The following is a 27552-nucleotide window of genomic DNA, read 5'->3' as shown; positions in this document are numbered from 1 at the left end:
TTTCCTGCCCATACAAGTCAGGAAGACTGAAAGCCACGGGGTCACTGAGATGGGGCTGTATGTACATTTGTGTGTTTGTTCCTTATCCCATCTGTTACTGCCCTTCTGTTCTAGAAAATGGGTTTCAGTTTTAATTTCCAACTTTTAAGTCTCAGCCTTACTACCCTTTTATCTTCCCTTGGGAGGGTGTAAGAGGGTAACAGAGAATAATTCTGTCCTCTGGTTTTTGGTCCACCCAAACTGCAACAGTGCTTAATCATTCCTCAAACTGTAATAAGAGTTTTGGGCTTAAACTAGAAATTGTTTTGCCTATCTTAACCTTATGCTTTAAATTTTTATAGCCACTTGATACTTCTGGAAGGTAGGTACAGAGCCAAGTATAGAAGCAGGCAATTTTGCTTGACAGTACTGTACTTTATGTAGTTTGTATTCCCTTCTTAATATATTCCAAGATTTTATGTAGCTATCTAATTTCAAAAGATTAAAAAAGAATAATCTGTATTGGGAATTAAAAAAAGCTTTGGTTTTGTGATGCTTTTTTTTTCCCCTAGAGAAGAAAAGAAGATAGAAAAAAGGAAATGGATGACTTTTTATCCCAACTGGAAGCAAAATATGGGAATAAGGGTAAAAAAGGAGGAAAGAAGACAACAGCTAAGAAAGGAAAAAAATAAAGAACTGTGTAGGTATCATTTCGGATGGGAACATGCAGATTTGGGAGAATTTCAGAATTTTTATGGACTACTGTTTCGGAGCACATGTACATTAACTTGTGTGACTGGGAGGTATACAGAACACATAATGAACAAAGACAAAGCACTGTGATTCTGATGTCTAAAATTCTCGTGGGTGCTCTTTTGTTAACATCAAACAGATTTTAGACTAAAAGCTTTGTTACAGTAAGGATGTGGTCTGATGTTTGGAATTGTGGTGTTCGTACACAGAACTGTGTTGAAGCACCTTCCTTCCAGACACCTAATGCATATTAGTACAATTGATGTTAAAACAAAGTAATCCCACACCTTCTGAGAGTCTTCAGTGGTGGTTACTGTGGTTTCTGAGTTGGAGACCTTACCTTTTTGCTATTCAGACATTTCTTTTGTAATAAACCTCCTTGTGTTTTTAAAGGTCTTTGCACTTAGCTGGAACAGGGGTTTTTCAGATATTCCAGTGCTTTTATAAAGATACTTGGAAAATTGCAAATTTAATAAAGGAAAGATGGGTTTTTTTTTTTCAGAATTCTGTGCTATGTTGTTTCTCTAGTCCTCTTTACTTTTTCTAAGTAGCTGTTTAAAACAAAGTGATCATGTCAATTGATCTGGTTTAAGAAAATAGTATCTACTTCTACAGCAGCTGCAACTATGGCTACATTAACTGGCATCACTGCTGATTGTGCCACGTTAGCTATGACTAGTAGCCACAGTTAGTAGTAGTGACCACCTAGTAGTAGTTAGTAGTGACCACCTAGTTTGGTCACTACTTGTGGTAGATGCCTTAGGAATAATTCAGGACTGCAGCATCTATATGACTGTGCAGAAATCCTCTAACATACTGAGGTGAGGTAACAGAATGGAGATGATTTGGTCTATTTCTAGGGTTTGTGATGTCCCATGACAAGGAATTCAAATGTATTGCATATTATTCTGGTAACATCACAGTCATCTGGTGAAGGACAACAGTGATGAGCTACCTCCCTGTATTTGTCAACACTTCTGTTATTTCAGACACTAATTGCTTCTGGAAGATGTGCAAATATTTTGGAGGTTTTTACTTCAGCTGATTTTAAACCCCATGATGTAGAGTGCAAGGGTATGAATTTGAAGGACAACCAGTTTTCAGCTTACCCTGTGGCTCAAAGAAGTGAGGCTGGCTTTATTGTGAATCATTCTGCAAGGGCTTATGAGCCACAGTGTGGAGAGTTACTTTTGTAGTGAACATCCTTACTGCATTCAGGAACTAACTTTAATAGAGCTTTCTGGGGGAGAAACTAGAGGTAGATGGTAACTGTTCTTCATTTACTTGGCTGCTTGCAAAAAACTACCCTGATTCTGAGAGAGTACAGCCTATCTTGTGTAGCCTGTGACTTCAATGTTACTTCTAGTATGCAAAATAGATGCCTAGCAGCCCAAGAGAAGTCTCTGGTGTCAGGCATTTGTACAGAAATGAAATTCAATTACCTTACTAATCCACTAGCTCATTCAGGCAATAAAATACAATACTAGAAGTCTATTCTAGTTTATCTGTGTATTTTTATAACTTGTGCACTAGGGCTACAGAATACTAACCTGTCCCTGAGGAATGGCACTGTTACAAATGGGATGCTTATCTCCAATTAGCTTGAGATAATTAAATGACACACTGTACAATGTTCCCATAGTCTTTACTATTAAAAAGAAATTGTATTTTGAAGAGATTTAGTGAATAGAGTGAACAGATGCCTCTCTTTAGCATCAGTTTATCTTTGCAACCTTAAGAGGCTAAGATTGAGCCCAGAGCTTTTTTTCCCTTCTAGAAATGCAAAGGGAAGTCAAACCAGTTACATTTGCATGGTTTTGCTTTGCTTTCTTTTCTCAGGGAGAGCATGCTTGGATCAACTGGACTCAAGCACTTCCATATACATTAAAAATTATTAGCTAGTTTGTATGTACCATTGACATTTGATAGACTGTGGAACTTCAGATAGGGGAGCCACTTCATAAAGAATACTGACAGGTTTTTTCATTGTTATTTGGAAAATATTAATGACATTTAGAAAAAAAAGGTCCTCTTTAATTGGATTTTAACAGAACAACTGTTTTCATACAGTATCCTATCTTTGGTAAAAAGTGTCTTTACACTGACTTGCAGTCTGGTGTTTACTGCTTGGGGAACAAGACCTTCAACTAATCATTTATTTTGAGAAGCTGGTATTTCATGGTTTTGTCTGACTTGCAGCCACAAGGGCAACTACAGGGATTATCTCCAGTGCACATTCTCACTCAGAGCAGAACACATCTACTAACAGCTATGCTGCATCTGTGGGCTGTGGGACTATATGGCAGAGTGCAGAAATCTTATAAAACAGCAAGGGAGACTGACCTATTCTGGGAAATTGCCATACTTTCTTTAAATACTCTTGCAGTAAGAAACTCCTTTTAGCCTCTTAAACCTTTGTTGGTCTCTGAGGAAGGGGTGTAGGTGCAGACCACAGGGTGAGTCAGTGGGTGCTGCCCGTAAAGCTGTCAGGTCTCTGCCGGTTTCCGACCGTATTTTTACACCAGTGTGTAAACATCTGCTGCAATTACTACAGGATTCCTAACTTGACTGAGTTGTAGAAGCAGTATCATGATCACTGCTTGCTTTTGATAGCATAATATTGTTTTAAACATATTTGTGTTTTAAAAATGTAAAATACTACTGCTATGGAAGGTGTGATTCATCTTTTGTAGAGCTAACGGAAAAGGTGGCAGGTTCTGCAGTACCTGCCTGTGTAGCAGCATCAGCCACTCACAATCCAAGAGTAGGAAAACAGCAACGACCAGTTTGCTAGATTTTCTAGGAGTTAGTTTCATTGTTTACTGGAATATAACTCTTTCTACTGGTAGAAAATGGAATGTTAAACTATACCCCTCCCAATCTTTGGCAGCTGCTTCCTAGATTTATATAAAAATAACTCTCCATAAGAAAGGGTGTTTGAAAACTCTGTAAACAGCGTTGACACTGCTGAGGAGAGGTGGTTCATGACTCTGGAGATGTAGAGGTACTTCTTGTGGCATGTCAGAACCCCTGCTTGTTTTTTGTGACTGATCCACTTCGACTGTGGGCTTTCACAGAGCCATGCAGCTGAAGACCTAATAGACACAGATCATGCACAACTTTTAAGACTTCTGCAAGCTATTAAAACTAAATACCAAACACATCTCCTTTAGCTTAAAAGTGAAATGCTTCTTCCAGGGTGTTTCATTCTTATATAAGTGACTGGCCTTCCAAAAGGCACAAAGCTTTTGCTTTTGTATTTCCTACATGCAGGGAACTCGTGTTCTTTGATTTCTTATTAAGTATTCAAGACTACAAAGTTCTGGTCATTTCAGTATTTTCTTTTTTTTTCTTTTTTTTTTTTTTCTAATACAGCAGTCAATAGAATTCAGCTTGCATTTAAAGATACTAAGGTGCTTTCTTTTGCAGAAGAGCAGGTATTTTCATTTGAGTAGGAACACATTTCTTGTTTAAAAATGTGTTACTTCAGTTGCATGCATTAACTAAACTGAAGCTGCCTCTGGTATCATTTATAATAGTGGTAGTAGCCCATTCAACTATTCAAAAAGCTAGAAGACCTCTCCTGTGCTCTAATAATCACCCACACACATGAGTGGTTAATATCTGCAGCTTCCATTAACTCTTCCAGCTTGTTAGTAAATTTTTATACTGGAAATTCACAGAGAACTCCATGAGGAATCCCAGAACACTGCTGTGAAAGGAATCCAGTGTAACTTGTCTTGACAGACCTAGTTTCCCAGAAGTGCCTCTAATGCCCTGCTCTCTGCCTCTCCTTCCAGGTGACTCTTGGCTTGGTATTGAAGCTAACAGGGAGTGCTAACTCAGCTGAGACCTATACAGATGGCATTCAGAAAACACTCTTCCAGGGCAAAAAAGTTAACCTTCTCCTCTGAAAAAAACCTCCCTTTTAACAGACTATACTAACCCTTGTGTGTGCCATAAGTTCAAAACCTAAATTTTTGAAGGTAGAGTTGAAATGTTTATTTCAACACTATGAAATTAGTCTTCATATATGGTTCAGAATAGCTGTGCAGTCACAGCCAGGGTTGTTCTGTGGTTTGTCTATTAACTGAACAATTTCAGGAGATGACTTTGCAGTGAAGGAAGGGAAACTGGGGGGAAGAGTACGTGTTACATTTGCAACAAAAATGCCTTCATGCTGCCTCAGTATTTTGATCAATTAAAAATAAATAATTTCAGGTGAGGTTCCTTTCAGATTATGCTAAATTACTGCACAAAGTTTATCCAGTTGTTACAGATTAAACACTACAAGCATATTTTGATTTCAGAGCATAAATGTGAATTGTACTGGCACAGTTACTGGCTTCAAAATACAGTTCTGAGTTGATCAACTGATTCTAAGATGCAGTGCAGATCTCTTACAGATACATAGTAGATATAGTGAGAGGTTTTTTGACATAGTGCAATTTCTTTCAGTTATATAATTGAGCAGAAGAAAAATCCTTGGACAGAAAGTAGTTTTAAATTGGGAACTGCTGCTCTTAAATCTGATGTGGGAGGCTTTGGGGGCTTACTGTATTAAGCTTGCTTAAATGATTTAAAATACTAAGTGGTAATAAGAAAAAAAACAACCCACTTATACCCAAACATACTCTACATGCAAGTATAGAACTTGGGTAATGGAAAACTAAAACATTAAGTAAAACTTCGAAAAACCTCCTCAATATAGTTTCCTTTGTAGGAAATACACCCAATACGTCCCAAAAGCCTACTTGTTGCTTGATCTTATTAAATTCTGACTGATGAACATACCTGAACCTGTTGATCCTCTCCTATAATCAATAACAGTGCAAGAACGGCGATGCTGTGGATCTGGCTGGAAAGACAGTTCAGGTTATTCATCTTTGCATGAAAATTCTAACATCAAGATTACATTAAAAACTACTTAAACATATCTGTTTAATTTGTAAGATGTTTTAAAGGCCCAAGCAGAACTTTCACAAGTTTAACAAGGGTTAAGTCAATCTAAAGTTCAACTACTATGGAGTAGGAAACACTTTTATAACACTCTTAGAATGATCACTGATCCAGTTAAAGCCCTTCCCACCACTTTGGAAATTGTTCTTTTTCAAAATAGATCTTAGAAAGTTTGAGTACTTAGCTGGTAAGGATGTTGAAATTATATACAGAAAAAACCCAGCAGCTCTTCAAAATCTACAACTGAAATTATAGCTTTTGAAACAGACAAAAATACTTTGTTAGACAAGGCAAAGTATCAGTTGAGTGGGTGTTTCAATAAATTAAACCAAGAGTATTTGATAATGAAACAGACTGGACTCTGATAATACAGCAAACTGTGTATCTCAAGCTTGCATTTTTTGGCCTATGTTAATTGTCAAGGCACGATACTCAGTAACTCAGGATGAGTTCCTGTAATTTGCTGTGCTTTACCAGGAATATGTTGGTTGTGTTAGGCTTGCAGACACGACCAGGTAAGAAAAGCCACTCCTGTAGCTGCTGGTTGGTATCTTCTTGGGTTGTCACACTGTGAGCTTGACTGGAGTTCCTTCGAGGTCTCTGCATTGAAGAATAACACGGTTTTGACTTATTATTATTGCAGTGGTATATTTAAAATAATTAGCCTAGGAATGAAAGCTAATTTTCCAAGTTGATCATTCTATGTCTACTTGAGGGGATGAAAAAATTCTGACATTAAATGGAGTTAAAATTAATCAGCTTTGGCTGATGCTGTCACTCAGAACTGATACAGCAGGGTTTTATGCATCTATTTCAGTTTCTATCACAAGATAACAAATAAATTGGAACTTTTAGGTTTGGTAATCTGATCAGCAGTGATTAACATTTTAGACTATTCAATAATAAAATTAAATTATTGTGCCTATTACCATTTGCCTCTGGGATCCTGCAGTGCTCACGTGCTCTGCCACGCTGGTGGCAGCAATAGGCGGTAGGAGAGTATTTCGGTTTAGCAGCAGTGGGGAGGGTGAGGTCAGCTGCTCATGTGCAGTCAGACTGAAATGCACCAACAAGAACAGAAAACAAAATTCAGTTTCAATGGCTGGCATTTTGTAAATGTCAGTGTAAATTTGTAAATCCTGTTTGGCACTAGGTAGAAAAATCATGTCAGAACTAAGAGCAACAACAGCATTTTGCTGGAAGGTGCAGGTGTTAAGGCTGACTATTGGAGACCAAATGTAAAAAGAGTTCTGCAGAGGGTGAAGCTGGGCAGAAATCTTTTTCATCTATTAACAGAAACTTCTAGTTTTTTTATGTCTATGTTTTTTTAATATTTAGCATATAGGCTAAGTGAGTCTGAGAACATGTACCCCAGCAGAAGTCCTAGTAATTGGTCTACGTAAAAGCTGGTTGTGGCCAAAATACACCTTGCCCAGTGAACTTTGAAGGAGGGTGCTGGGTGGTGGTTACTGCAGCACAGAGGTGTGTGCATATACATGGTAGAATCTTGTCTGCCTATGCCAAGACATGGAGTTATTTTCTGCTCTTATTTCATATCCTTTAGGATGAAGTGCTCCTCACTGCTAACTTCAGCCTAACAACTGAAGAGAGCCTAGACAGCAGACAGCAAGCCTAGAAAACAGCAGCAACCTGTATTTTGAGCAGAGCAAGTAAAAAGCTACATAATACAAAGGGATATTGTGGCTCTCACTTATTCCAGGCATCATAAAATGTCCGGGGGTTAAACAAGGCTTCCACATTCTTCATATTTTGAGTATCTGAAGAGGTGCAAGAGGCTTTTAGAAGCCTTCTAAAGGGAGCTAATCCAATCTAATTGCACAAAGTACAAAATTAATTAAGATGGAAGAATGTAGAAGTTTAAGTCATCAGCCCTTGCACTTGAAAGGTGTCTGTATATTACTGTAGGTTGGAGAAATGCCAGAAATGTTCAACAGCACTATACGTGTTCTGGAACTGACTGAAAGAAAGATGATGTTCTTTAAGAATACATCAGAAACCATAATCAGCATCTTTAAAAAGATGTTCTTAGTGCTCTCTATGTACATTTAAATATATATGATAATGAAGGGTAGATGTTAAAAATTGTTAAACTGATCAAAGCCCCTGGAAAAGGAACATAAACCAAAACTATTCCAAGTAAATATATCAGTTGTGCAGGGCCAAGGAACAAGTCTCCAAACAGTGCATGACACAACAGGCTGGATGAGTTTCCAGGTGAACTGCAAAACTGGAAGGAACTCCATTAATTTACAATACATATGAATATAAAAGTATATTAAACCCTGCACTGTAGTTCCTGTAAATCAGGTCTGTTATGCCAAACAAAAATGAGATATTCTAGATGTAACTGTGGGTTCACTAAGTTCCTTTAAGAGTCCTTTGGTAAGTCCTTATCTACCTAAGGTGAGCACCTTCTTTATTGCCCAGTCTGGGCTAGGACAGCAGCCAGCAGTTTGACTACCAGTTAATGTCATGTTGAAAACAGGCTATTGAAAAAGAAAGCAGATGTAAAGAAAGAGAAGGTGGTATTTGCTTTGCTTGTAGTGAGGTTTGCATTTTTCAGAACTAGCTAACTATGTATATGATTTATTGAATCACAGCTTGTGGCACAGTAAACACTAACTGCAGCAACTTGGCTTCCTCAGAGGAAATTGTGCTTTAATGGGTAGTTCATTTCTTTAGTCAAATCATTATTGTTCTTTCTGCTCAACTGAATGCTTTTTGTAAGCTTGGTTCTCTAAGTAGGTAAGACACACAGAAACTGGCAGTGAGAGCTGCTTTTAGGACATACAGTCGAGTTCCCCTGCAAGCATCATCCACAGACCCCGGGGTCCCGGTCCGAGAGTGGCTGGTGCTGATGGGATGCAGGGTACGTGGGGGAGGGTTTCTCCTTCTTGTGGCTCGTGACAAGGATGATGTGCTGAGCTCTAGAGGAGGATTTGGCCTCGCTCTGGAAGAGGAGATGGTACTGGAGCCTGGGTGTTTGTCATCCAGGTCCCTAACAGCAGAATCACAGAACAAAAAGAGGTAAGTCAGCATGGCTGGTAACTACCCTGCTACCAAAGCTCTCATCCTCAGGTGAGTAGATCTACTCATCTACTCAAATTATGTGTGAATAGAGATGTGTTTAAATTTTTTTTCACATCTGTATCAAGTAATTTACTGGCAAATTAGAAAAGAATAGGGGATGAAAAAAAAGTCCACCTTTTTTTTTTTTACTGAACTATCAACTTCCTTATTTCAGATTTAATATTAAAGTAAAAATTAATTGCAGAAGAGATGTAAAAAGCCCCTGTAGACACCACTTTTCACACCCATAGCCTTTTCACACCCATAGCCTAGATCTAACACAAGTCCATTTCTAGGAACTGGGGAAACTGGTTTCTCAGTCACATTCTGAGCTTCATCTCTTTTCAGGATGTCATTTAGTGGCAACAGTAGTGCCTCAGCCATTCACTAAGTGGTAAACCAGCAGCAATCAAACAGAAAACCTGTACTAGAAGTGTCCTGTTTCATGGAGGACAAATAAATAGACAAGGAGGAAAATAATTGATAATTGCCTTCTCCAGTGTAGAAAGTTACAGTGATTTGGATTGAACCCCTTTCACTGTGAGAGTGCTCTGCTTTAGAACAGACAATCTCTAGTTCTTACAGTGTTTTCTCCATTGCAGGCAGATTCCTTTGCTGTAACTGGATCCCATGTATCACCATCAAGCCATTCAGATTACGCTGAGAGCCACTACTTGACCCTTGAGAGAGAGTCACCTGAAAGTTTAAAAAATAAGTGAATTATTGTGTGGCAGAGGCATCCACACATATTATTATTATGTGTAGATTATATACTTGTAAATAATTTTCGAGGAAAGAAGTTAATTTCTTCCATGACACACAGATACATATGTAATTATATTATTTCCCCTTTTAAGATCAGCATCTTTAGCATTATATTTTTCTTGCAAATAATAGTGCTTAGAAACTGTATCCTACCATGCTATGTCATACTTAATATTTTTTCAGTGAGCTTCTCATTTGCATGATACAATCTTCCAACAATGTCTATAATCAGAAGCTTTACAAGCTGAATTTCAGTCTATGTTGGTATGTCAAGAATAGAACTGTAAGCTCCCTTCCTGGAATACAGACTGGTCTGGAAAAAACATCAAATTCCACCCACCATAATGACAGCAAATAGAAAATACCAAAGCTTTAATCTCTCCAGCATACATACTTGAGGTGTTTTTCTCCTCTTTTTGCTTTTGCTGCCGCATCTGGTTTTTGGACACTACACATACAGTAAGGGGAACACCAGGAAGAGGCAGGGGTAAAGATAAAGGAGAAAAATAAAAAGAAATAAGAACGAAAGATCTGAATTAAAACTGAATGAACAGATAACACTTTGGTGCTCACTAAACAAGAAGCAGATTATACAAAGCCAGTGTCTGAGAAAAAAACCTGTTTTGCAACCGCACTGAGATTTGTCCTCTGTTGTCTGGTAAGTTAGTTGTAAGATAAGCTACCAAGAACAGGACTTCACAATTTAGTTTGAACATTATTAAAATGTGGAAATAACTACAGAATTAACAGTCACCACATGACTGTTCAATACATATATAAAATACTAAGTTTTGAAAAGAAAAGAATTAAATTGCGCAACTGAGGAATAATAGAAGTGTCAGAAAGGACAGAGCATTCATACCACATCCAGACTAGGTCTGTATCTGAGCAGTCCCTGGCATATTCAAAGCTGTTGGCTTAGGTAGTGCTGTATTGATCTGGCCCTGCACAAACTAACTGGCTAAAAATACTTACCAGATCTGATGTCACAGAGGGCATTTTATTTTGTGGCACACGAGGTAACAATGCTGGCAGAGGTTCAAGCTGCAAAGGGCTTCCAGCATCTGCTCTGATTGTTTCTACTGGAATGATGTTTTTCTCATCATCTATGCAAAGCAACAGATAATTCCTGTAAATACCTACTTGTTGGCATTGCTAGTTGTGAACAGTGCTACAAATACATTTTTTTAGAGAGTCCTCTTAGATACGAAGCTCTATTTAATCTTTTGAAGGCAGCTCTCACATTGCCATCAAAATAACTGTTTTCCTCTCTGAAGAGATTACTCCCAAATACATCTCTCTCTCATTGCATCCTTGCAAAGTTAAGTAACTGAAATCCCCTTTTGAATCTTACCAAAGATTGACCCTTCCCAGTGCCTGCAGATTAATTCTTCCATGCAGCCTAGAACTTCACTCCACACATCATCAAACACAAATGTGAGCACAGAATCCTTCATGCAGGAATATGGAGAGATGGGAGGAAATCCCAACTTCTGTCTGCCAGAGGAGAGTCCTATCTTCCTCTCTTGCAATTCTTCCTCCCTGTAAAAATGTGAGCATTAGCTGTACCATAAACACGTTTTGTCTCCTCTATTTTGTTGCATTTAATTAATAGGATTATCACTGCATACCTTGGTTTCCATGTATAGAATGACCACAAATGATACTTCAAGAGTAATAAATAATTTACCAAAGAGATCAAAGCTCCATTTAAAAATAAATATTAATAGTTACAGTGGTATTTGTTCATCACATTGTTAGGCTCCATATCTAATGTCATTTCAGAACTCTGATGAGAGGAATGTTACTACTCATGGCTGTTTAACGCTCAGTCTGCTGCTCTCCCAGACAGGAGGTGTTCAGGGAACAGACTTGATTAAAATCAAAGAGAGAGGACAAAAAAAAAACATAATTCACAGCAGCAAGTGGCCTGTGCTGCAGACTCGTCAACAGCACAAGAGGTATAATGAAGTGTAAAACCTGGAAGGCAACTGCTCAAAAAAAAGAAAAAAAAAAGTTCATCTCCCAGAAGAAATTATAGAAGGGAGAAAACAGTACTGATGCACATTTATTCTGGCTTTTATATCTACTTTCTGAATTAGTATTTAACATTAAAAAGCTAGAAACCTTGAAAAAAAAAGAAGCAGCAGCACTAGAAAAAGCTGTAATACTTCTACCATTATTTTATAAAAATAGCAATATTGCTTGCTGCAGCAATGTCTCTCTGCCTATTTGAAACTCATGGTCCATGCAGCTAAGTGGCTTTATTTATTAAAACAAATTAAATACTAAGCAACAGACAGTACCATCCTGAGCCCTTACCCAGGCCATATGTTCATACTGTTGGGTTGAACTAAGTAAAGGGACAAAAAGAATCCTCTTTTTACTACTCTTAATCCTTTCTTCTCAGCATAAAAACAGTGGTAATTATTTCTTGAGAAGCATCAAATACACTCTAATTCTTAAATTACCACAGAAGATCTGGAAAGAAAAAATTCCACCCTAAAGTAGAAAATCAAAGCAGTACACTGCTAGTGCATAACAAACAACAACTATTTGACTTAGTATAAAATATAAATGGCATTTAAACAGGTTTTATTAAATATGTCAATACATAGCAGGCTGTTAGTCATGATGGAATGATTAAACCATCATTTTATACCTAAACCAGGTACAAAAATAATTATGAAAAATTACAAAAAAAAAAGAAAAAAAAATCAGAAACATAATTTAGCAAAATGAAACTGTTCTAGGAAATTGATTGCGAGAATTCCCTGTGCCCTACCAACCTCAGGCTTTTGGAAGCTCTCTAGAGGAATGAAATATAAAAAAGTATCAAATACTTTCTCAACCAACATTAAAATCATATCTTTATGTATCTATATAATCTATGTATTTAATAGCAAAAATTTCAGGACACTGCCACTAGTTGCTAACTTAATATTCAATACCTACACAGCTCTGCAGTCGAATGCAAAATATTCCTCCATTATGCCTTCAGAGACAATTACTCCATCTTCACCTTCTTCACTCTCTGGAGAACACAAGGTTGGAGACTTGGAATGGTCAGCCTTTGTGTGAACAGGAGTAACAGAAAGAGGCACCTTCTTGCCAAAAACACTGATTCTGAACAGGTGACAGTTTTCAGAAAGCAGAAATGAAAATATGAAATGAAATGTTATTCCACTTCAAACATCAGCATTAGGTGATCTGAGAGACAACACGGTAGCTTGGCCAGCCAATTATGCATTGCAGTAAAAACTTCTTTGGTTTGGGTATTTTTAATTCTTACAAAGGAACCTGAAAACTTCATTTAAAAACTGCTAATTAAAAAACCTTCTAAGACATTAAATAATAAAACTCGTACCAATGTAGTGCTTTGTGGGTTCGAAGTACTATCCAGGTTTAATAGATGATTAACAATAAAACCAACTACAATACATTAATTTTCTTAAGAAGCCACCAGCAGCAAAAGTATTTCTATTCACTGACTGGTTTACTGTAGTCAGTAAAGCACAGCTATGGAGCCTTAACATTCTTGGTGTACTACTTTTAGTTAAAAATTAAAGTGCTGTACTCGAAACAGCCTCACAGAAAGGCTTTGTGTCTAAGAACCTTATCCCTACTGACCACTGAGACCAAAACTACCTTCCCAGCTTGGCACGGTCTGGATGAACCACTGGTACTTACTCATTAGAATCTTTTTCTTGTAGTGAACTTACATCTGCAGAAACTGAACTGCCAGAAGGTGAACTTGAATACCAGCCATACCCTTCATCTGTGGGGATCACCATCTGTGTCCCCACAACCCTACCACAGCAAAAGCAAAAGATAAATGAATCAGAAAATGTTGAAAGTCAGATTATTGAAGCTATAAGAACACAGAGCAGCAAATCCTAAAAATTCTGTAGAGAATCTGTGCCATTTTCTTGGTGACAGTAAAGTGTAGTTGCAGTTGCTTTGCCCAGCACTGATTGCTTTGAGTCAAGTAAATATATGAAGAACCTTTTGCTTGACTTCTTATGCTTTGCTAATTCTAAGACTTCTGAATATGGACAAAATTGTTCAAGTGCACATAATGAAGATTTAAAATTTAAGTTTCCAGATAGCCATAAGTACTGCTGAGCTAGGGTAGGAGGATGTTTTGTTTGTTTTAAGCAACTGGCTTTTAGCTCTACCATACATATTTTCTAAGAGAATATTGCTATATTATAAGGCCAAGTCAGTTGCAAGTACCACTAATCCTCTGGCAAGGAAACAAATGTGAGACAGCAAAACGTTTATTAATGACAACTGCATGCAGATTACCAGAGTGATCTTTTTATCTACAACACAATTGTATAAAACCACCTTGACACTAACTTTGTTTTAAGAGTAATCATTTCCATCCCTACCCTTTTATAACTCCGTGATGGTACTGGCATTAGTCTACTAATAAAATACCTGAGATGAGGGAAGTGGGATGTCCACTGGTGGCATTCCTCCCGCAGTCCCTCAACATGCACATTTTCTTTCTGCTCATACAGAAGCTCATCAATTTGTCTGAACATTTGCTCAACTTGTTGTGTGGCAGCTTTATCAAATTCCTAGAAAGGAAAGTGATGTGATAAATACCTAAGTAATGTGCAGACGTTTTATTTTTTTAATTGATTCTCCTTACAATTGAAAAAGACAACTATTTATTTAAAGACCAGTGGGACTAATTTAAACAGTTTATTTATTTTGCATAAAAAGACATTAACTTCAAATAATTTTTTCCCCAGAGATGATGCAGACTGCTGTTAGGACTGGTAGTAGCTACATAAAATGCTTACATTGACACAAGAATTATTAAAACACTTTGAAATGTCTGTATTATTATATTAAGTTAAAGACATAACAAAGAAATCATCAGGAAGAATGAAATTTGGTAAATTTTAATGAAATAGCAAATCAGTTGTTTGCAATGTCCATAGACAACAGCAAAACAAAAAGCAATGCAAACTGCTGTGAAACACTGCTAAAATGAACAATGTTCAGGACCTTTGTTACATTTTCTCATGTAGCTAGAAAATGGGGTCGGGTCTTGGGTAATTTACATCAAAACAGTTCTACCTCATCTCATCTCACAGAAACCAATAGCACACTTTCGTTTGGTAGATGAAGAATAAAACAAATATTTCTAAATGAAAACAAGGTTTTAGGGGCTCACTGTATTTTGAGAAAATTACAAGTACGCAGAGGTTTGCTACACGCATACCAAGTCAGCCTTTCATGTTTGGCATTCCACAGTAATAGCATCTGTATTATGTGGTACAGGTAGGCGGATGCATTAAATTATTTGCATTCCCAAATTTTACATGGAAATGCAGAATATTAACTGTCTGAGTATATGAACCTAATACATTTTAATCCATGAGAAACAAAAGATGTTTCTGTTATGATCTCTGTTATGATTCCTATTTTTTATCCTGAACTGTATTACAATGGTATTTCAAATGTCTTTCTACCCACTGTGCTACACTGAGCTTGGATGATTCCATGTTACTCACATCACAGCCCCAGGAAAAGACTGAGCTGTCTTCTGTGGAGGTGTCAGCGTAACTCTGACTGTCACACCGTGAAGTCCCATCATCAGCTGGAACAGCACGAGGGTTATCTGATTCCTTACAGGTTTCAGACCCCCTGAAATGCACACATTGAGGGAAAAAAAGGAAGAAAAAAACCCCAGTAATACACAATGGCAAAGTGGGTAACTGAATTTTCTTTCTGTACACAAGAACACAGATATATAAGCACAGGATTTAGTTACGAAAGCACATTGTTTCACTAGACAGAATTTCATTTCAGTATACATTATATAAATTCAGAATTCCAATAAAATATATGTTTAATTCCATAGCCACCAGGCTCAATACTCCAGAGGGATTTAAGCAGAAGCCATAATAATTATAACTGTAATTCCTAATAATCTCAGAGACATAGGAAGTCTTGAATGAAAGCAAAATACAGATTTTTTCCAAACATTATCTTACTTATCTACTCCTGGTTATGCACAACTCAGGAACTTTCTTCTCTTGTTTGTGCTATCAAATGAGATGACCTGGGAACAGAACACAGCTACACACTATTTTCCAAAACAGGAAGGATATGTTCTATGGTGATACAGTTCTGAGGTAGCAACAGCTAAAAAGCTGTACCACTTCTGTAAAGGTAACTTAGCACAAAGGTGCCTGCTTTGCCATTGTCTCCAGGCAAACACCTATGTCACGATATGACAAGTACCTTGAGCTGTCACAGTATTTTTCCACCGTGGGTATGGCTGGGCACAGCTCAGCTCGTGGTTCAGGCAGGGGATGATGCTGCAAGACATGTTTTGGAAGGCCTTGTCTGAAACAAGAAATGTAACTTGGCATTACTTATCAGAATCAGTATTATAGAATTCCCAAGATTTACAGGGTTTTCTTTCTGACTTTCAGGGCATGCACTCATTTGCATCCCAGAGCTCATTTGTTGTTACAAGGCTAATTCTTGTTACCAAAGCTTTCCAACCACAAGCATCAAAACTAACTTTAGGCTAACTATGGAGCTAAAGGTCTTTGTTTACAAATTAGCGTCTTCCTTTTAAATTTAAAATGCTGTGATCCAGGTTACGGCTCTCTGAAAGCAGGTGTCATTGTCACTGTAAGAGGCAAAATCAAATAGTTCAAGAGTGGCCACCAAACCGAGCAGTAGGAAGTCAGGAGAAAGAGCACTCTGCTGGGGTTTTTTTGTCTGTCAAGGTTTAGGAAAGAGGGACAAGGAAAGTCAGTAGTTGGAGACAGAGAAATCAACGCTGGAACAGAGGGTAGGTAACGACCAGACTGGATGTATTTATTTAAATCTCTTACTCCCGCAAAAAAGCGCCTGCATGTCCGTCACCTCGGGTCACAATTTTAAAAAAAAGGATTTAATCACGTTCTCTCACACTGTATTTTCCAATCGACGGGCAGGCTCGGTGTGAAGGCGTTACCGCCGGGGCAGCACTCTTGGCCGCCGCCTCGGCCCCGACCCCCGCCCCGCGGTCCCGGCACTGACTCCGCGGAACTCCCCGTCACCTCCAGCCCCCCCGCCGGGACGGGCGAGCAGCGCCAGCGCCGGGGCAGTAACCGGGACCTCGGCGCGGCCCCGCCGCCCCCAGCCTCAGCTCGGGGCCCGGCTTTCGGGATGGGGGTGAGGGCTGGCAGGCCTAAGCGCGCACACAGAGCGGGGGACTGCGGGGACCGGAGCGGCGGGTCCGGGGTAAAAGGATGGGGGAGCGGTTGCGCAGCCACTCACATCTCCAAAGCGCCGCGGGGCACCGGCTTCCGCGCGTATCGCGATATCATCCTCCGCTCCGCCGCGCCACCGCCCGCCGCCCCGCTGCCGCCATGACACCGCCCCGCCCCGGGGGAGGTGGAGCGACAGTGGCTCCCGCCTCGGCACCGTGTGGCCCGGCGCGGCGCCATGGAGGGGCTCTGGAGGGCCGAGGTGCCTGAAGACACCGTTCGCTACCGCCTCTTCGCGGCGGCGGGTGCGGGAGCGGGCGCGGGTGTCGAGGCGCTGCTGCGGCGCTGTGCTGAGGCGATTGTGGTGCGCTTCGCGCCCCTCCTGTCCGCCTACATCTGGCAGCGGCAGCCATTCCGCCTGCGCTGCGTGCCGGCGCGGGGTGAGCTCCGGGTGCCGGGATGGGTGTGAGGGGAGCCGGGCGGGGGAAGCGGGGCGGCGTGAGGGGAAGCTCAGCCAGACACAGCGGGGCGAGGTGAGCTGAGCCCGGCCGGAGGGAATCGGGGCTGGGGGAGAGAGGGGAGGGACGTGGCGGGGTGCTGAGCCGCCTCTTCGCTCTCTGCTGACGGCCAGGCGAGACCCCGGCACACATCGGCGGCACGACGCAGTTTGGGGATAACGTGGAGGACGAGTGGTTCATCGTTTACCTCATCCAGGAGATCACCAGGGAGTTCCCGGAGCTGGCGGCCAGGTAACGGCGGGGCCCCGGGAGTGGGGATTCGAAGGTCCCTCCTGACGGGGAACTGACGGGAGGTCGTGTCTGTGTGTGCATATATATATATATATGCATATACACACGCACACATGAAATGCACGCATGTCTTTAGAAGAGGGTATTATTTTTGCTGTGTGAGACTTTCCCCGGTAAAAAACCGATTTCTCCTTGGACAGGATCGATGACAATGATGGAGAGTTTCTCTTGATAGAAGCAGCTGATTTTCTCCCAAAGTGGCTGAACCCTGAGAACAGTGACAACAGGGTAAGTGAAATGTCTGTACCAGCTGGCAAGTGGCTCACAATGGCCTTTTACACCAGCTGGAGTTTTCTCTTGCTATCTAGCCAAGCCATCAGAGGCTGCTACTGAAAATTATGAGTGCTGTCTGTTCCTTGCTAGTGAAGAAACTTCTGGTCAGGGCTCAAGACTCATTTTAATTAACATATTTTTTTCAGCATTGTGTGTTTTCATTCTAGTGAGCTGCTTTATGCTTGCTGTGGATGTTGAATGAGAGGCTTAAGCACTGGAAACCTCTGGTACTCGATTTTGTTTCATGTGCTTGCAGAATGCTCTGTAGAGTGAGAATGTCCTGAGAAACTGCTGTAGGGATATCTGGAAATAGTTACAAAGTGGTTCTTCCAGAAATGGTTTCTGGAAGGAAGGGAAAGATTCTTATATTGGTATATTCTAATGGTAAGTCTGTGAGACTGAGGTAAAAATATGGAGACTGCAGGCCTGCATGCTGGGCTCTAGTCTGTTGTCCAGATAGATCACTCTTGCACAAAAATAATTCTTTAGTTGTTCCATAATGCAGAGCTAACTGAACTTTTTAAAACTTGCTATTGATGGTGGAAAGTATGAAGGCAGTGAAGCTGTTGTGCTATTGACTGATCTGTAAAATCAGTAAGTTTTGGCAGCTTTGTTTTCTAGGCTGTTGGAGTGCAGAGAAAGCTTAGACTATATGAGAACTGTGGAATGTATTTCACAATGTAATACAAACAAACCATATTGCTCTCCTCAACTTTCATTGGGAAAGATTTTTTATGTGTTTGTTTTTTCCTGCAAGACCCTTAAAAAGGAAAGGTACAGAATGCAACACAAAAATTAAGTGGAAACCTGTATCTGGACTATCAGCATTATATTTTCCTTCCATTTGAGGAAATGGATGGAGTGAGGGAGTTGATACTGTTACATTTAGTTTTCTTCACTTAAGATCAGAAGCCAACGGGGGTCTCATATAGCCCCTGAAATAATGCTTTGCAGTCCCTGCCCTATAGTTGGCAGTGTAATTATGCTGTCTGATTCTCCTGAAGCAAATCTCTTGTTGAAGAGAAACTTTAGATATTACTGCTAGGGAAACAAGATATATTGGACCAAACTTGTTGCACTTAAAATAGGGGGGCTTATTTACCGGTTGGATCATGATGTACAGCATCTGTATTTATCTTATCTCCCATTTAAAAAACAATAACAAAACATGCAGCTGTTTACTGCTGTATTATTTTTCTGTTTCTTCAGGATTTTCTATGTATATACAAACACATTCATACATTAAATTAAATTTATCATTGCTTAGCATGTGGTGGTTTTCATCCTGTCTGATGAGAATGTTCCTGTCTGTCAGGTGTTCTTTTACAAAGGAGAACTGCACATCATCCCTCTGTCAGACACTCAGGAGCAGGACGGTGACCTCTCTGATGCAAGTCCAACAATCTCAGAGGCTTTAACCCTGTTATCCAGACGTTCTGAGGAGTTCCTGGCTGCAGAACCTATCAGAACAGCACTGCATAAACGTATTAGTGGGTATGTGTTCCACAACACTAAGTGTTGATTTGGGGCTCTCTGGGGTACTTTGTTATTGTAAATTGTTTTACTGTTAGATGTGATACAGTAATTTGCTTTTCAGAAACCACCAGCTAGAGGTTTTTCTGTGGAATTCTTCTAAAGAGGGGGACCAGTGTCCTCTAGACTGTGGTGTTACCTGGGGGCTCTGAAAGTGGTTCACTGCTGTGATGTCACACCTAACTATGACAAGAATTATTCTTCCTTCACATCCTTCTTGTTCTGAAAAATTGGAAGTGTCATCTTGTCACTGTAAATTTCATTTTGCAAGGATATGAGAGCGTGAGGCAGGTGACATCTACACTTGGTGCTGTAAAGGAGGCTGTATAGCTGGACGTGTTGGTCAGGTTCACAGTGATTCAATCTGCCAATGTGGGGATAAGTGTTAGCTATATGTATTTATAGATGTATAAACAGGCATTCCACGTGTTACATTAGCCGAGTTTTACCTTTAGTTTAGAATAATCTAGCACTTGCCCAGATAATAAATCTTAATATAGATTAATATTAAAGTGAAAATAGGAGTAATAATTAAAAAGGAATTGTTGGTGCTTGCAGTACATGTAACACACTGTGTTGCTATTGTATGATACAGGTATCCAGAGAGAATCCAGGCCTCCTTTCACCGAGCCCACTGCTACCTTCCAGCAGGCATTGTGGCAGTGCTGAGGCAGCGCCCTTCCCTGGTGGCTGCAGCTGTCCAGGCTTTTTACCTCCGAGATCCTGTGGATCTACGGGCATGTCGCTCCTTTCGGACCTTCCCTCCAGAGCAGTGTGTGATGGCTGCTGTAAGTGATGCTTCTGACACAACTTGCACTCCCTTAGTTTCTGTAACTGGTGGAGGTTCTCTGGTTGATAGATACAAATGTCTGGATTTTATTTTTAAAACAGCGTGTTTACACTGGAAATCTCTTTCCAGTTCATGACATTAATAGCATTTTCCTGCCTTCAGATGAACATGGCTGGCCTTTCACATGGCTCATCATGAGATAAGGTTTGTGAAATCAGAGATCACTGCTAATAGTTCTGCTGAAATGTTCCCTAATAAATTGATCTAGTCCTGTGATCAGAGCAGTTTGGCAGCACTGCCAGCCAATGTAAGGAGCTGCTTCCAGCTACTCCTAGCTGTTTATTCCAAGGCTTTTCACTTTCTCAGCTGTGCTTACACACGTCTGCAAAAGCTTTTATGAAGTGTTTTATGAGCATTATCCACGCAGTGTTGTATCTGATATTTTTGCATTGCAGATTTATACCCCAAGACTCCTGAAAATAAGCTTTGGAATCAAATTCTAGACTTTTACACTACTTTTGAAACCTTAGCTTTTGTTTCACTAATTGAAAAGAACCCTTACCTTTTCCAAAACATACCTTGTTAGCAGGCATACTGAGTATTTTTTCTAATGTATTGAGACTGAATGAAGCTAATGTTTATTTAGAGATGTAAACTGGAAATATACTTTGTAAGATCTGAAAAGTAACCAATCTTAGAGGAATGCACCTAGGATGTATTTTTAATTCAGTCTCAGGTGTTATCTGTGATATGGGTGCTTTAAAACAAAATTTATAGGAGACTGGTGGAAAGTTGATGCCCATACACAGCACAGTCACACTACAGTGGGTATTTGGTTCTTTTTGCTCTGGCTTTTTCAGGTTACTTTCACAAAGTGTTTATATGCACAGCTGATGCAGCAGAAGTTTGTTCCAGACAGACGCAGTGGATACGTGCTGCCCCTCCCATCTCACCCTCAGTACAAAGCCTATGAGCTGGGCATGAAGCTGGTAATTATTTTTTATGCATTTTTGTATTTAATCTTTAGTGTGCTTGTTTACATGTATCTGAGAAGCGACTCTTTGCTTGTAAGTTACCTGTTTGTACAGAACAATGCAAACAAATTCTCAGGTTTTTTTTTTCTGGAATGATACTCCCACTATCATGGGAGCTTTCTTTTAGAGAATAAAACACTCTTGTAATAGATCTGTATTGTAGGTTGCTTTGCCCATGTAGAGGAACTTTGCAAAGACAAGAAGTCATTTAAATGTGCACATAAATTTGTCACGTCTTGAGAACCTTTTGTTGTTGCATCTTGTACACAGGCTCATGGCTTTGAAATTTTGTGCTCCAAGTGCAGTAAAGTACATCCTGATGCCAAGAGAAGTGTGTTAAGTGGTCCCCTGTGGGAGAGATTCCTCAGCAGTCTGAAGGAAAAACAATATTTCAAGGTGAAGTGGCTCCTTTGTGTGTGTGGGGGGTGTCATAAACGTTTCAGCAAAGATGTATTTTAGCTCTTGAACTTGCCTAAGTAGCAAGAAATGTACTTGCCAGAGCAAGAAATGTAATGCTTCTGTCTATGGAAAATGAATTAATGTCTTTAAAGCAGGCATATGCAGTTTGTTCCCCTTTTAATTTTATTTATTTATTAAATTAAAAAGTAAAAAGCAAGAATATGAGGGTGACTTCATTCATCTAAATCAAGGGAAATACACTGCAGTAAAGGAAACCACAATATGGTTGTGTGTCAGTAGAACTCCTTTCACTGCTTTACGTTTTATTTGCATGCCTCAAGTTAAATACTCTTAGTTCTATACTTAATACCCATGGACCCATTTGGGCCCATGTAAGTGTATTTTTAGTTTGTGTGGGTTTTTTTGTTGTTTTGTTTGGGTTTTTTTTTTCTTATTTAAAAATGCCTTTGACTACTTACTTGAAGTTTATAAATGGAGCATAGACTGAGTACTTCCTTGAAGGTTATAAAATTGAACAACTGTTGGAATGCGTAGACTAATACCTTTTAGATACAGGAGAGAATATTCTCAAAGTACTGCATTGCCACTTCTGTGGATAACTCCCAAATATGAAAAGATTAATTCACAATTCCTGTAGAATTGTAACCAGTGTGTGGTAAATCCACCCTGTTGTGGGAATCATGCTATTGTCTGTGACTGGCTTTAGTATAAACCATGTGAAGTTGGAGCATAGGACTTGAATTTGTATTTGACTCTGTAAACACCTTCTGCCCATTTCCTACATTCTTCTGTTCCAAGTACACATGGCAAAGCAGTATTACTTGTTTTGCTTTTCTCAGCACTAGATTTCTGTGTGTGACAAAGTCATTGTTGTGAAGCCTGACTGGGAAAAGGAAGGGAGAATTGTTTAGATTGGTACATGTGACTTGCATTAAACAGGGAGAAATGGAAGGATCTGCTAAGTACATGGAGCGGTTGCATATGGCAGAAGATTACTTCCAGCAATCTGTTACCATTCCAGAAAGGTAAGAGCTGCTTGAAATTAATGAGTAATCATACACAGTACCTACAAGTACTTTAACTTAACTTTTTAATGCTTCTTACAAAAGAACTGAACCCCATCTCCGTCCACTTAACATAGGTGCTGTGGCTGGGACATATGGGTATTAATTCCTCTAGAATACTCTATTAGTAGAAGTTACTGCTTATGTAACTATTTATCTTGGTTTTATGAAATGCTGCATTATTCCAAATGGGTTAAAAGGTGAGAGAAAAGCATCATTTGGTTGGTTGGCTATAGAAAGTGTTTAAAAGTTTCATTGAAAAACAATCCCAGTCAATAATCAACACAGAGTAACGTGTATCCTTTACTCAAGACAGGCAGCTCACTGTAGATTTTCCAAAAGATCAAATCCAAAAAATAAATCATTACAGAACTATCTGTGGGTTTGCCAGCTCGTAATATCTGGACTGTTTATTGAATTTCTCGTCTGTGCTCTTTGGGACCTGGCCATGCTAATGTTTACCAAATGAAAATATAAAGAATAAAGGAAAACAGAGAAATGTGCTGGGGAGCCATCAACAAGGAATTACAGTAATTGACTGTGCCTTGTTTTGGCTAATACTATCTGTGTAGTATTCTGATACTTCTCTCAAATTTACTCATCTTTTTGATGTATTTTCAAGAAGGAATAATGAGGAATTTGAGTGAAAGCCTGCATGTAGAGCAAGTGATGTCATTTGCATCATAGTGCTGGTAACAATCCATTTCAGTAAATTGATTTTCTTTTTTCTTCTAGCTCTATTGAAGTGAGCCCAGGGGAGGAAATCTTGACATTGCTACAGACAACAACTATTGATGTCAAGGAATTTGAGAGAGAAGCAGATTGTCTTCCTCCAGAGGATGGTGAGCAGGATGGAGAGGTGGACATCTCCTATCACAAATTATTATTTGTGGGGGTAGAGGGAGAATGTTCATAATGCTGTATTAGTCTCTTGATCTGCTTAGTGTGTCTTCTGTCCTGTGACTTCTAGAGATGTTATTTCTGGGTTGTAATGTAAGATGTGAGAGGCAACCAGTTCATTTGTATAAGCCACAAAGGCTGGGGCTGTCAGTTGTCCACCAGACAGGAAGTATTTAAACATTTTATAATAACAAACTAATTTCAGTACCAACAATATAAGTTAATTACTGTCTTGTCTACTCTGATGGCCAATGTAAGACCAGAGTAAACTTTTTTTCACTCATTTGGCAGAATCAGTGAACAGCAAATGTTGCCAGTGTGCACTACAAGTCCCATCTGTATTTCTGAATGATGCAGTAGCAAACAAGTCCAACATTCATTGTTGATGAACATAGTCAAAGGTTGGATTTGCTTTCCCTTTATTGTGTGAGCCTTTTCTTCCTGCATTTTATGGCAGAAGGATTATCTGTGATTAGAATAACATCTGCTAGTTTGAAGCTGCATATAAAGCAGAGTTTTAAAGTAATAAAATGAAATCTGACATCTTCTCAGCCTGTCAGTGTCTTATATGTGTTATTCAGTATAAACAAGAAAACTTAATAGTGCAAAAGTAAAGTATAAAATGCCAATAGTACTCTCACCCATCTAGACTGGGTCTGATGGACTGGCAGACCTGTGCAGAATACCAAGCATTTGCCATGTTCTTTCAGATGACAGCTGGCTGGAGATTACACCAGATGATCTGGATCAGATGCTGAAGGATGCAAGAAATGAGCCCTTTCCTTCCTCAAATGAGGAAGAGCAGAACTATAACTTGGAAGCAGTTGCTGAAAGTATGAAGGCTTTTGTATCCAAAGTCTCAACACATGAAGGAGCAGAAATGCCATGGTAGTTGTACTTTTAAGTTTGTTGTGTGGTGTAGAATGTGTTTTCGTTCTGCTGCAGCCCTTTGGTTGAGTCTGTAATGCAGAGAATTAAAGTTTGAAAGAGTTTTACTTGGCAGGGACCTGAAACAAACCCATGTTAGTAATGAGTATGTAGTCACTTTACCATAGTTCTCAGCACTGTTATTTAAAGTGTACATTTCAAGTTTATTTGTGCTGGAATTTTTCTACCATGAAGGACTAAATATTCTGGCTGCTAAGGTGCTTCTGATGAGGCTGTGCAGAAATAAAAATAAGACTTAAGTTGAGGGAATTTTCTTGATGAATTAAGACTGTTGATTTTTGTGGTACAGTTGTATCTAGATTGCCTGTAGGTGAGGATCTTGGATATCCCTGGCCTGCTTTTGTGCTATTGAAGCACACCTATAGAAACAGGAGAAAAGAATCCCTGTGGATCCCTGCTGTTCCCAGCAGTGGAAGACGAGTGCTAAGTGAAGTTACTTAACTATTTAGACAACAGCAGAATGCCCTAGATAAATTGGTGTAGTTAAGAAAAGTGTGTATGTGTGAAAGTTGTCTGGACAGGCCTTTAATTTTAAAAAACAATGTGTGGTAGTACCATATTGTCCAGGTTCTTTTTCACAGCTATAATATTGAGCAAAATAACTACTCTTCATTTTAAGACTCTACTAAATTTATTCTCTTAAGTATTTGATACTTTTAATTAATTTTAGTGTCAGTGATTGACAAACAAGCAATAAAATAAAGGCAAACCACTGATCCTTATCAGAGACCATGAGGAAATCTTTAGTTTTCTTTCTAGCCAGAAAACACTTTCTAGGCAAAAAAAAAAACCACTTATCTGTGTCTTAAGGTCAAACACCACTGCTTTGTTCCAGAAAGATTCAGGTATGCTTATTTGGGTTGCCTTCAGTGCAATTTCTGTTTGATCATGGCCACATTTGACCAAGAATTCAAGTTGTTGGTTTTGTTTTCTCCTTCATGCCAGTTCTTCCACTTGCTGTCTTACTTCTAATTCATACAGGCACTGGATTTTTAAACTCTTTCAAGTCTATCAGTTTAAATGTCCCAACTTCAGTCTAGGCTTGAAGGAAATCAGTGTGCCGTATGGTTTATGCCTCTGTCAGGCTTATGCATGCACAAAAGACTTATTTATTTAAAAATATGTTTATATTTCAGGTCATCTGATGAATCCCATGTTACCTTTGATGTAGATTCTTTTACAGAAGCACTGGACAGAATTTTAGGTGAGGATGCTTCTTTGGTTCTTTTGTAAGGCTATCTCAAGGTTATTTGGCTTTCCTGGGTTCTCAAGTCACTCATGGTTGCTGTGCTCATTTACTTGCTATCTGTACTGACACAAAATACTACACAGGGGCAGACTCAGAAGAGCTGGATTCTGATGATCTGGATGAAGAGCAGGAGTTTGACTTCTCAGATGAGGATGATGAAGACTCAGTCACTGAAAATCAAAGCCAAGACCAGGAGGTGTCACCTGATGCTCTCATAGGCAGTCTCAAGTCATACATGGACGAGATGGACCGTGAGCTAGCACAGACCAATGTTGGTAAAAGCTTCAGCACCCAAAAGAAAGCAGTAAGTATGCCCTGAGTTCTACTTTGTAGCATAATAGCTTTGAGAGCTTTAGCAGGAATGACTAAAAGTTGTCATTCTTAGGATTTTGATCATGTTACTCTCTTGTGATCATGTGCTAATTATTAACAAATAACAATCCTGTGTTCAAGCCAAATGCACTGCAGTTGCACCATGGTATATTTATTTGGAAAAAAAAAAAGAAAAAACAAACAAACAAAACAAAACAAAAAAACAAATACCAAGATTTGGCTATGCTTCTACTTCTACATCTTTTCCAAAACCTGGTTTCATTTCTGTTTTCTACCCTGTTTTAGCAGAAAGGCAAGTAGCTGCAACTAGTAGATCCTGTAGTAGATGACTTGCATTAGAAATTGAGTCTCTGTAACCTTTTCTGTCCTTCTCTTTCAACTGAATCTGTATAATGGAAAGTGATGATTTTTAACTGGTGTTAGCAGTTGGTGACTAAATTTCTCTCAGGACAGTGTGGAATGTACAGCTTTGTAGGTTTCAGAACTGTTTCCTTGTTTTCTCTCATGGTTTGTATTTTTTTAGAAAGAAAAAAAAATACAATTTGATAACATTTTCTCTTTACACTTCCTATAGGCAAGTCCTGGCCCTGATTCTGGAGCTGAAGATACTGAGCTGACACCAGTTGATGTGGATATGAATCTAGTAGCCAACCTTCTTGAATCTTACAGTGCTCAGTCTGGACTGGCAGGACCAACCTCTAACATTTTACAGAGCATGGGAGTGTTTTTACCTGAAAATACAGATCGTATTTGCTCTAATAAGGGAGGAAAAGAGTAAAAGACTGTCTTAATTCAGAAGGTATGGCTGATTGAGAAGTGAAGCACAGAGAACCAGAAGTATCTGGAAGAAGTAACAAAAGGTTTGAATTTAACACATTGTGTGCATTAATTATGTGTGACTCCAAAGGTACACAGTGAATTTACCTGCAAGAACCAGCTACTTGGATTCTATCTTGGATAGAAATAGGATTCTTCCAGTTCTAACATGTTTTCAGAAAACAGATGTGATGTTCTGACTTAAATCAAACTTCTCTCATAAAACCTGTCTTCAGGTTTATAAATCAATGATCCAATTTTCTATATGTCTAAAATGTCTTTTTTACCCAGTACAAGGTGGTTTCACTATCTGGAAAGCATTTCATGTCCTGAAACTGCTCCTGCCTTCAGGGGGAGATGGAGGAATACTGTATTATAGGAACAGTGTTCTCTCACAGACTGCAAGTGCTGGGTAAGTGTCCAGCAGACATTTAATCATCATTACAAAGTACAGTAAGTACAGTATTGTAAGAACTTCTGATAACTGCTGTAAGAATCTGTTCTTTATTAACCAGAAGGATTTGAAGAGTAATTAGATTGAATATGTACAAACTGGCTATAAGTATTTTTTTAATTTATTTAAATAAAACCAGAAATACAACGTGATTACT

The 27552-nt window shown here is 39.2% G+C and overlaps 3 protein-coding genes across 5 annotated transcripts in view; 2 read left to right on the top strand and 1 right to left on the bottom strand.

The window, feature by feature from the left end:
• The window catches only part of DNAJC9 (DnaJ heat shock protein family (Hsp40) member C9), a 9716-nt gene extending 2341 nt beyond the window's left edge, over positions 1-7375 (top strand). Inside the window, exons 5-6 of one of the 2 annotated variants that reach the window (XM_030453033.1) lie at positions 552-679; positions 7256-7375. In XM_030453033.1, coding sequence (XP_030308893.1) covers positions 552-671 — 120 coding nt within the window. In that variant the 3' untranslated portion in view covers positions 672-679; positions 7256-7375. Of the gene's footprint in view, positions 1-551; positions 2322-7255 lie in introns of those variants that run through there. The other variant, XM_030453035.1, reaches the window with a different exon arrangement.
• FAM149B1 (family with sequence similarity 149 member B1) lies at positions 2852-16953 on the bottom strand. Of its 2 annotated transcripts, XM_030453031.1 has the most exons (15): positions 16843-16953; positions 15811-15915; positions 15078-15210; positions 13990-14132; positions 13237-13356; positions 12502-12672; positions 10901-11088; positions 10522-10652; positions 9941-9994; positions 9365-9477; positions 8504-8710; positions 6621-6747; positions 6166-6291; positions 5527-5590; positions 2852-3827 (listed from the first exon to the last, which is right to left on the bottom strand). In XM_030453031.1, the coding sequence occupies exons 1-15, from the start codon at positions 16890-16892 to the stop codon at positions 3754-3756; spliced, it is 1806 nt and encodes a 601-aa protein (XP_030308891.1). In that variant the 5' UTR covers positions 16893-16953; the 3' UTR covers positions 2852-3753. The 2 variants fall into 2 exon arrangements, with proteins under 2 accessions (XP_030308891.1, XP_030308892.1); XM_030453032.1 differs by lacking the exon at positions 9941-9994.
• ECD (ecdysoneless cell cycle regulator) lies at positions 16944-27552 on the top strand. Its single transcript, XM_030453030.1, has 13 exons — positions 16944-17212; positions 17404-17521; positions 17722-17809; positions 19170-19348; positions 19983-20175; positions 21038-21166; positions 21482-21607; positions 22571-22656; positions 23431-23537; positions 24306-24483; positions 25680-25747; positions 25876-26096; positions 26700-27552. The coding sequence occupies exons 1-13, from the start codon at positions 17011-17013 to the stop codon at positions 26901-26903; spliced, it is 1899 nt and encodes a 632-aa protein (XP_030308890.1). The 5' UTR covers positions 16944-17010; the 3' UTR covers positions 26904-27552.

This window comes from Calypte anna, chromosome 6, assembly GCF_003957555.1.
Source record: "Calypte anna isolate BGI_N300 chromosome 6, bCalAnn1_v1.p, whole genome shotgun sequence".
In the NCBI taxonomy this organism is placed as follows: Eukaryota; Metazoa; Chordata; class Aves; order Apodiformes; family Trochilidae; genus Calypte; species Calypte anna.
Note: the sequence above shows the minus strand (reverse complement) of the source record. Positions and strands in the feature narration are given on the sequence as shown.

What these genes read in the sequence shown, in the direction of transcription:
- FAM149B1 (XM_030453031.1), bottom strand. Translation starts at nt 16,892, where the DNA reads ATGATATCGCGATACGCGCGGAAGCCGGTGCCCCGCGGCGCTTTGGAG. An exon ending in GCATTCGACTGCAGAGCTGT is followed by an intron (nt 11,089 to 12,501) that starts GTAGGTATTGAA and finishes ACATTTTTACAG; the next exon opens with GGAGGAAGAATTGCAAGAGA. An exon ending in ACACAACCAACATATTCCTG is followed by an intron (nt 5,591 to 6,165) that starts GTAAAGCACAGC and finishes CTGTCTTTCCAG; the next exon opens with CCAGATCCACAGCATCGCCG.
- ECD (XM_030453030.1), top strand. Translation starts at nt 17,011, where the DNA reads ATGGAGGGGCTCTGGAGGGCCGAGGTGCCTGAAGACACCGTTCGCTAC. An exon ending in AGCAGTGTGTGATGGCTGCT is followed by an intron (nt 20,176 to 21,037) that starts GTAAGTGATGCT and finishes TGGCTTTTTCAG; the next exon opens with GTTACTTTCACAAAGTGTTT. An exon ending in AGCACTGGACAGAATTTTAG is followed by an intron (nt 25,748 to 25,875) that starts GTGAGGATGCTT and finishes AATACTACACAG; the next exon opens with GGGCAGACTCAGAAGAGCTG.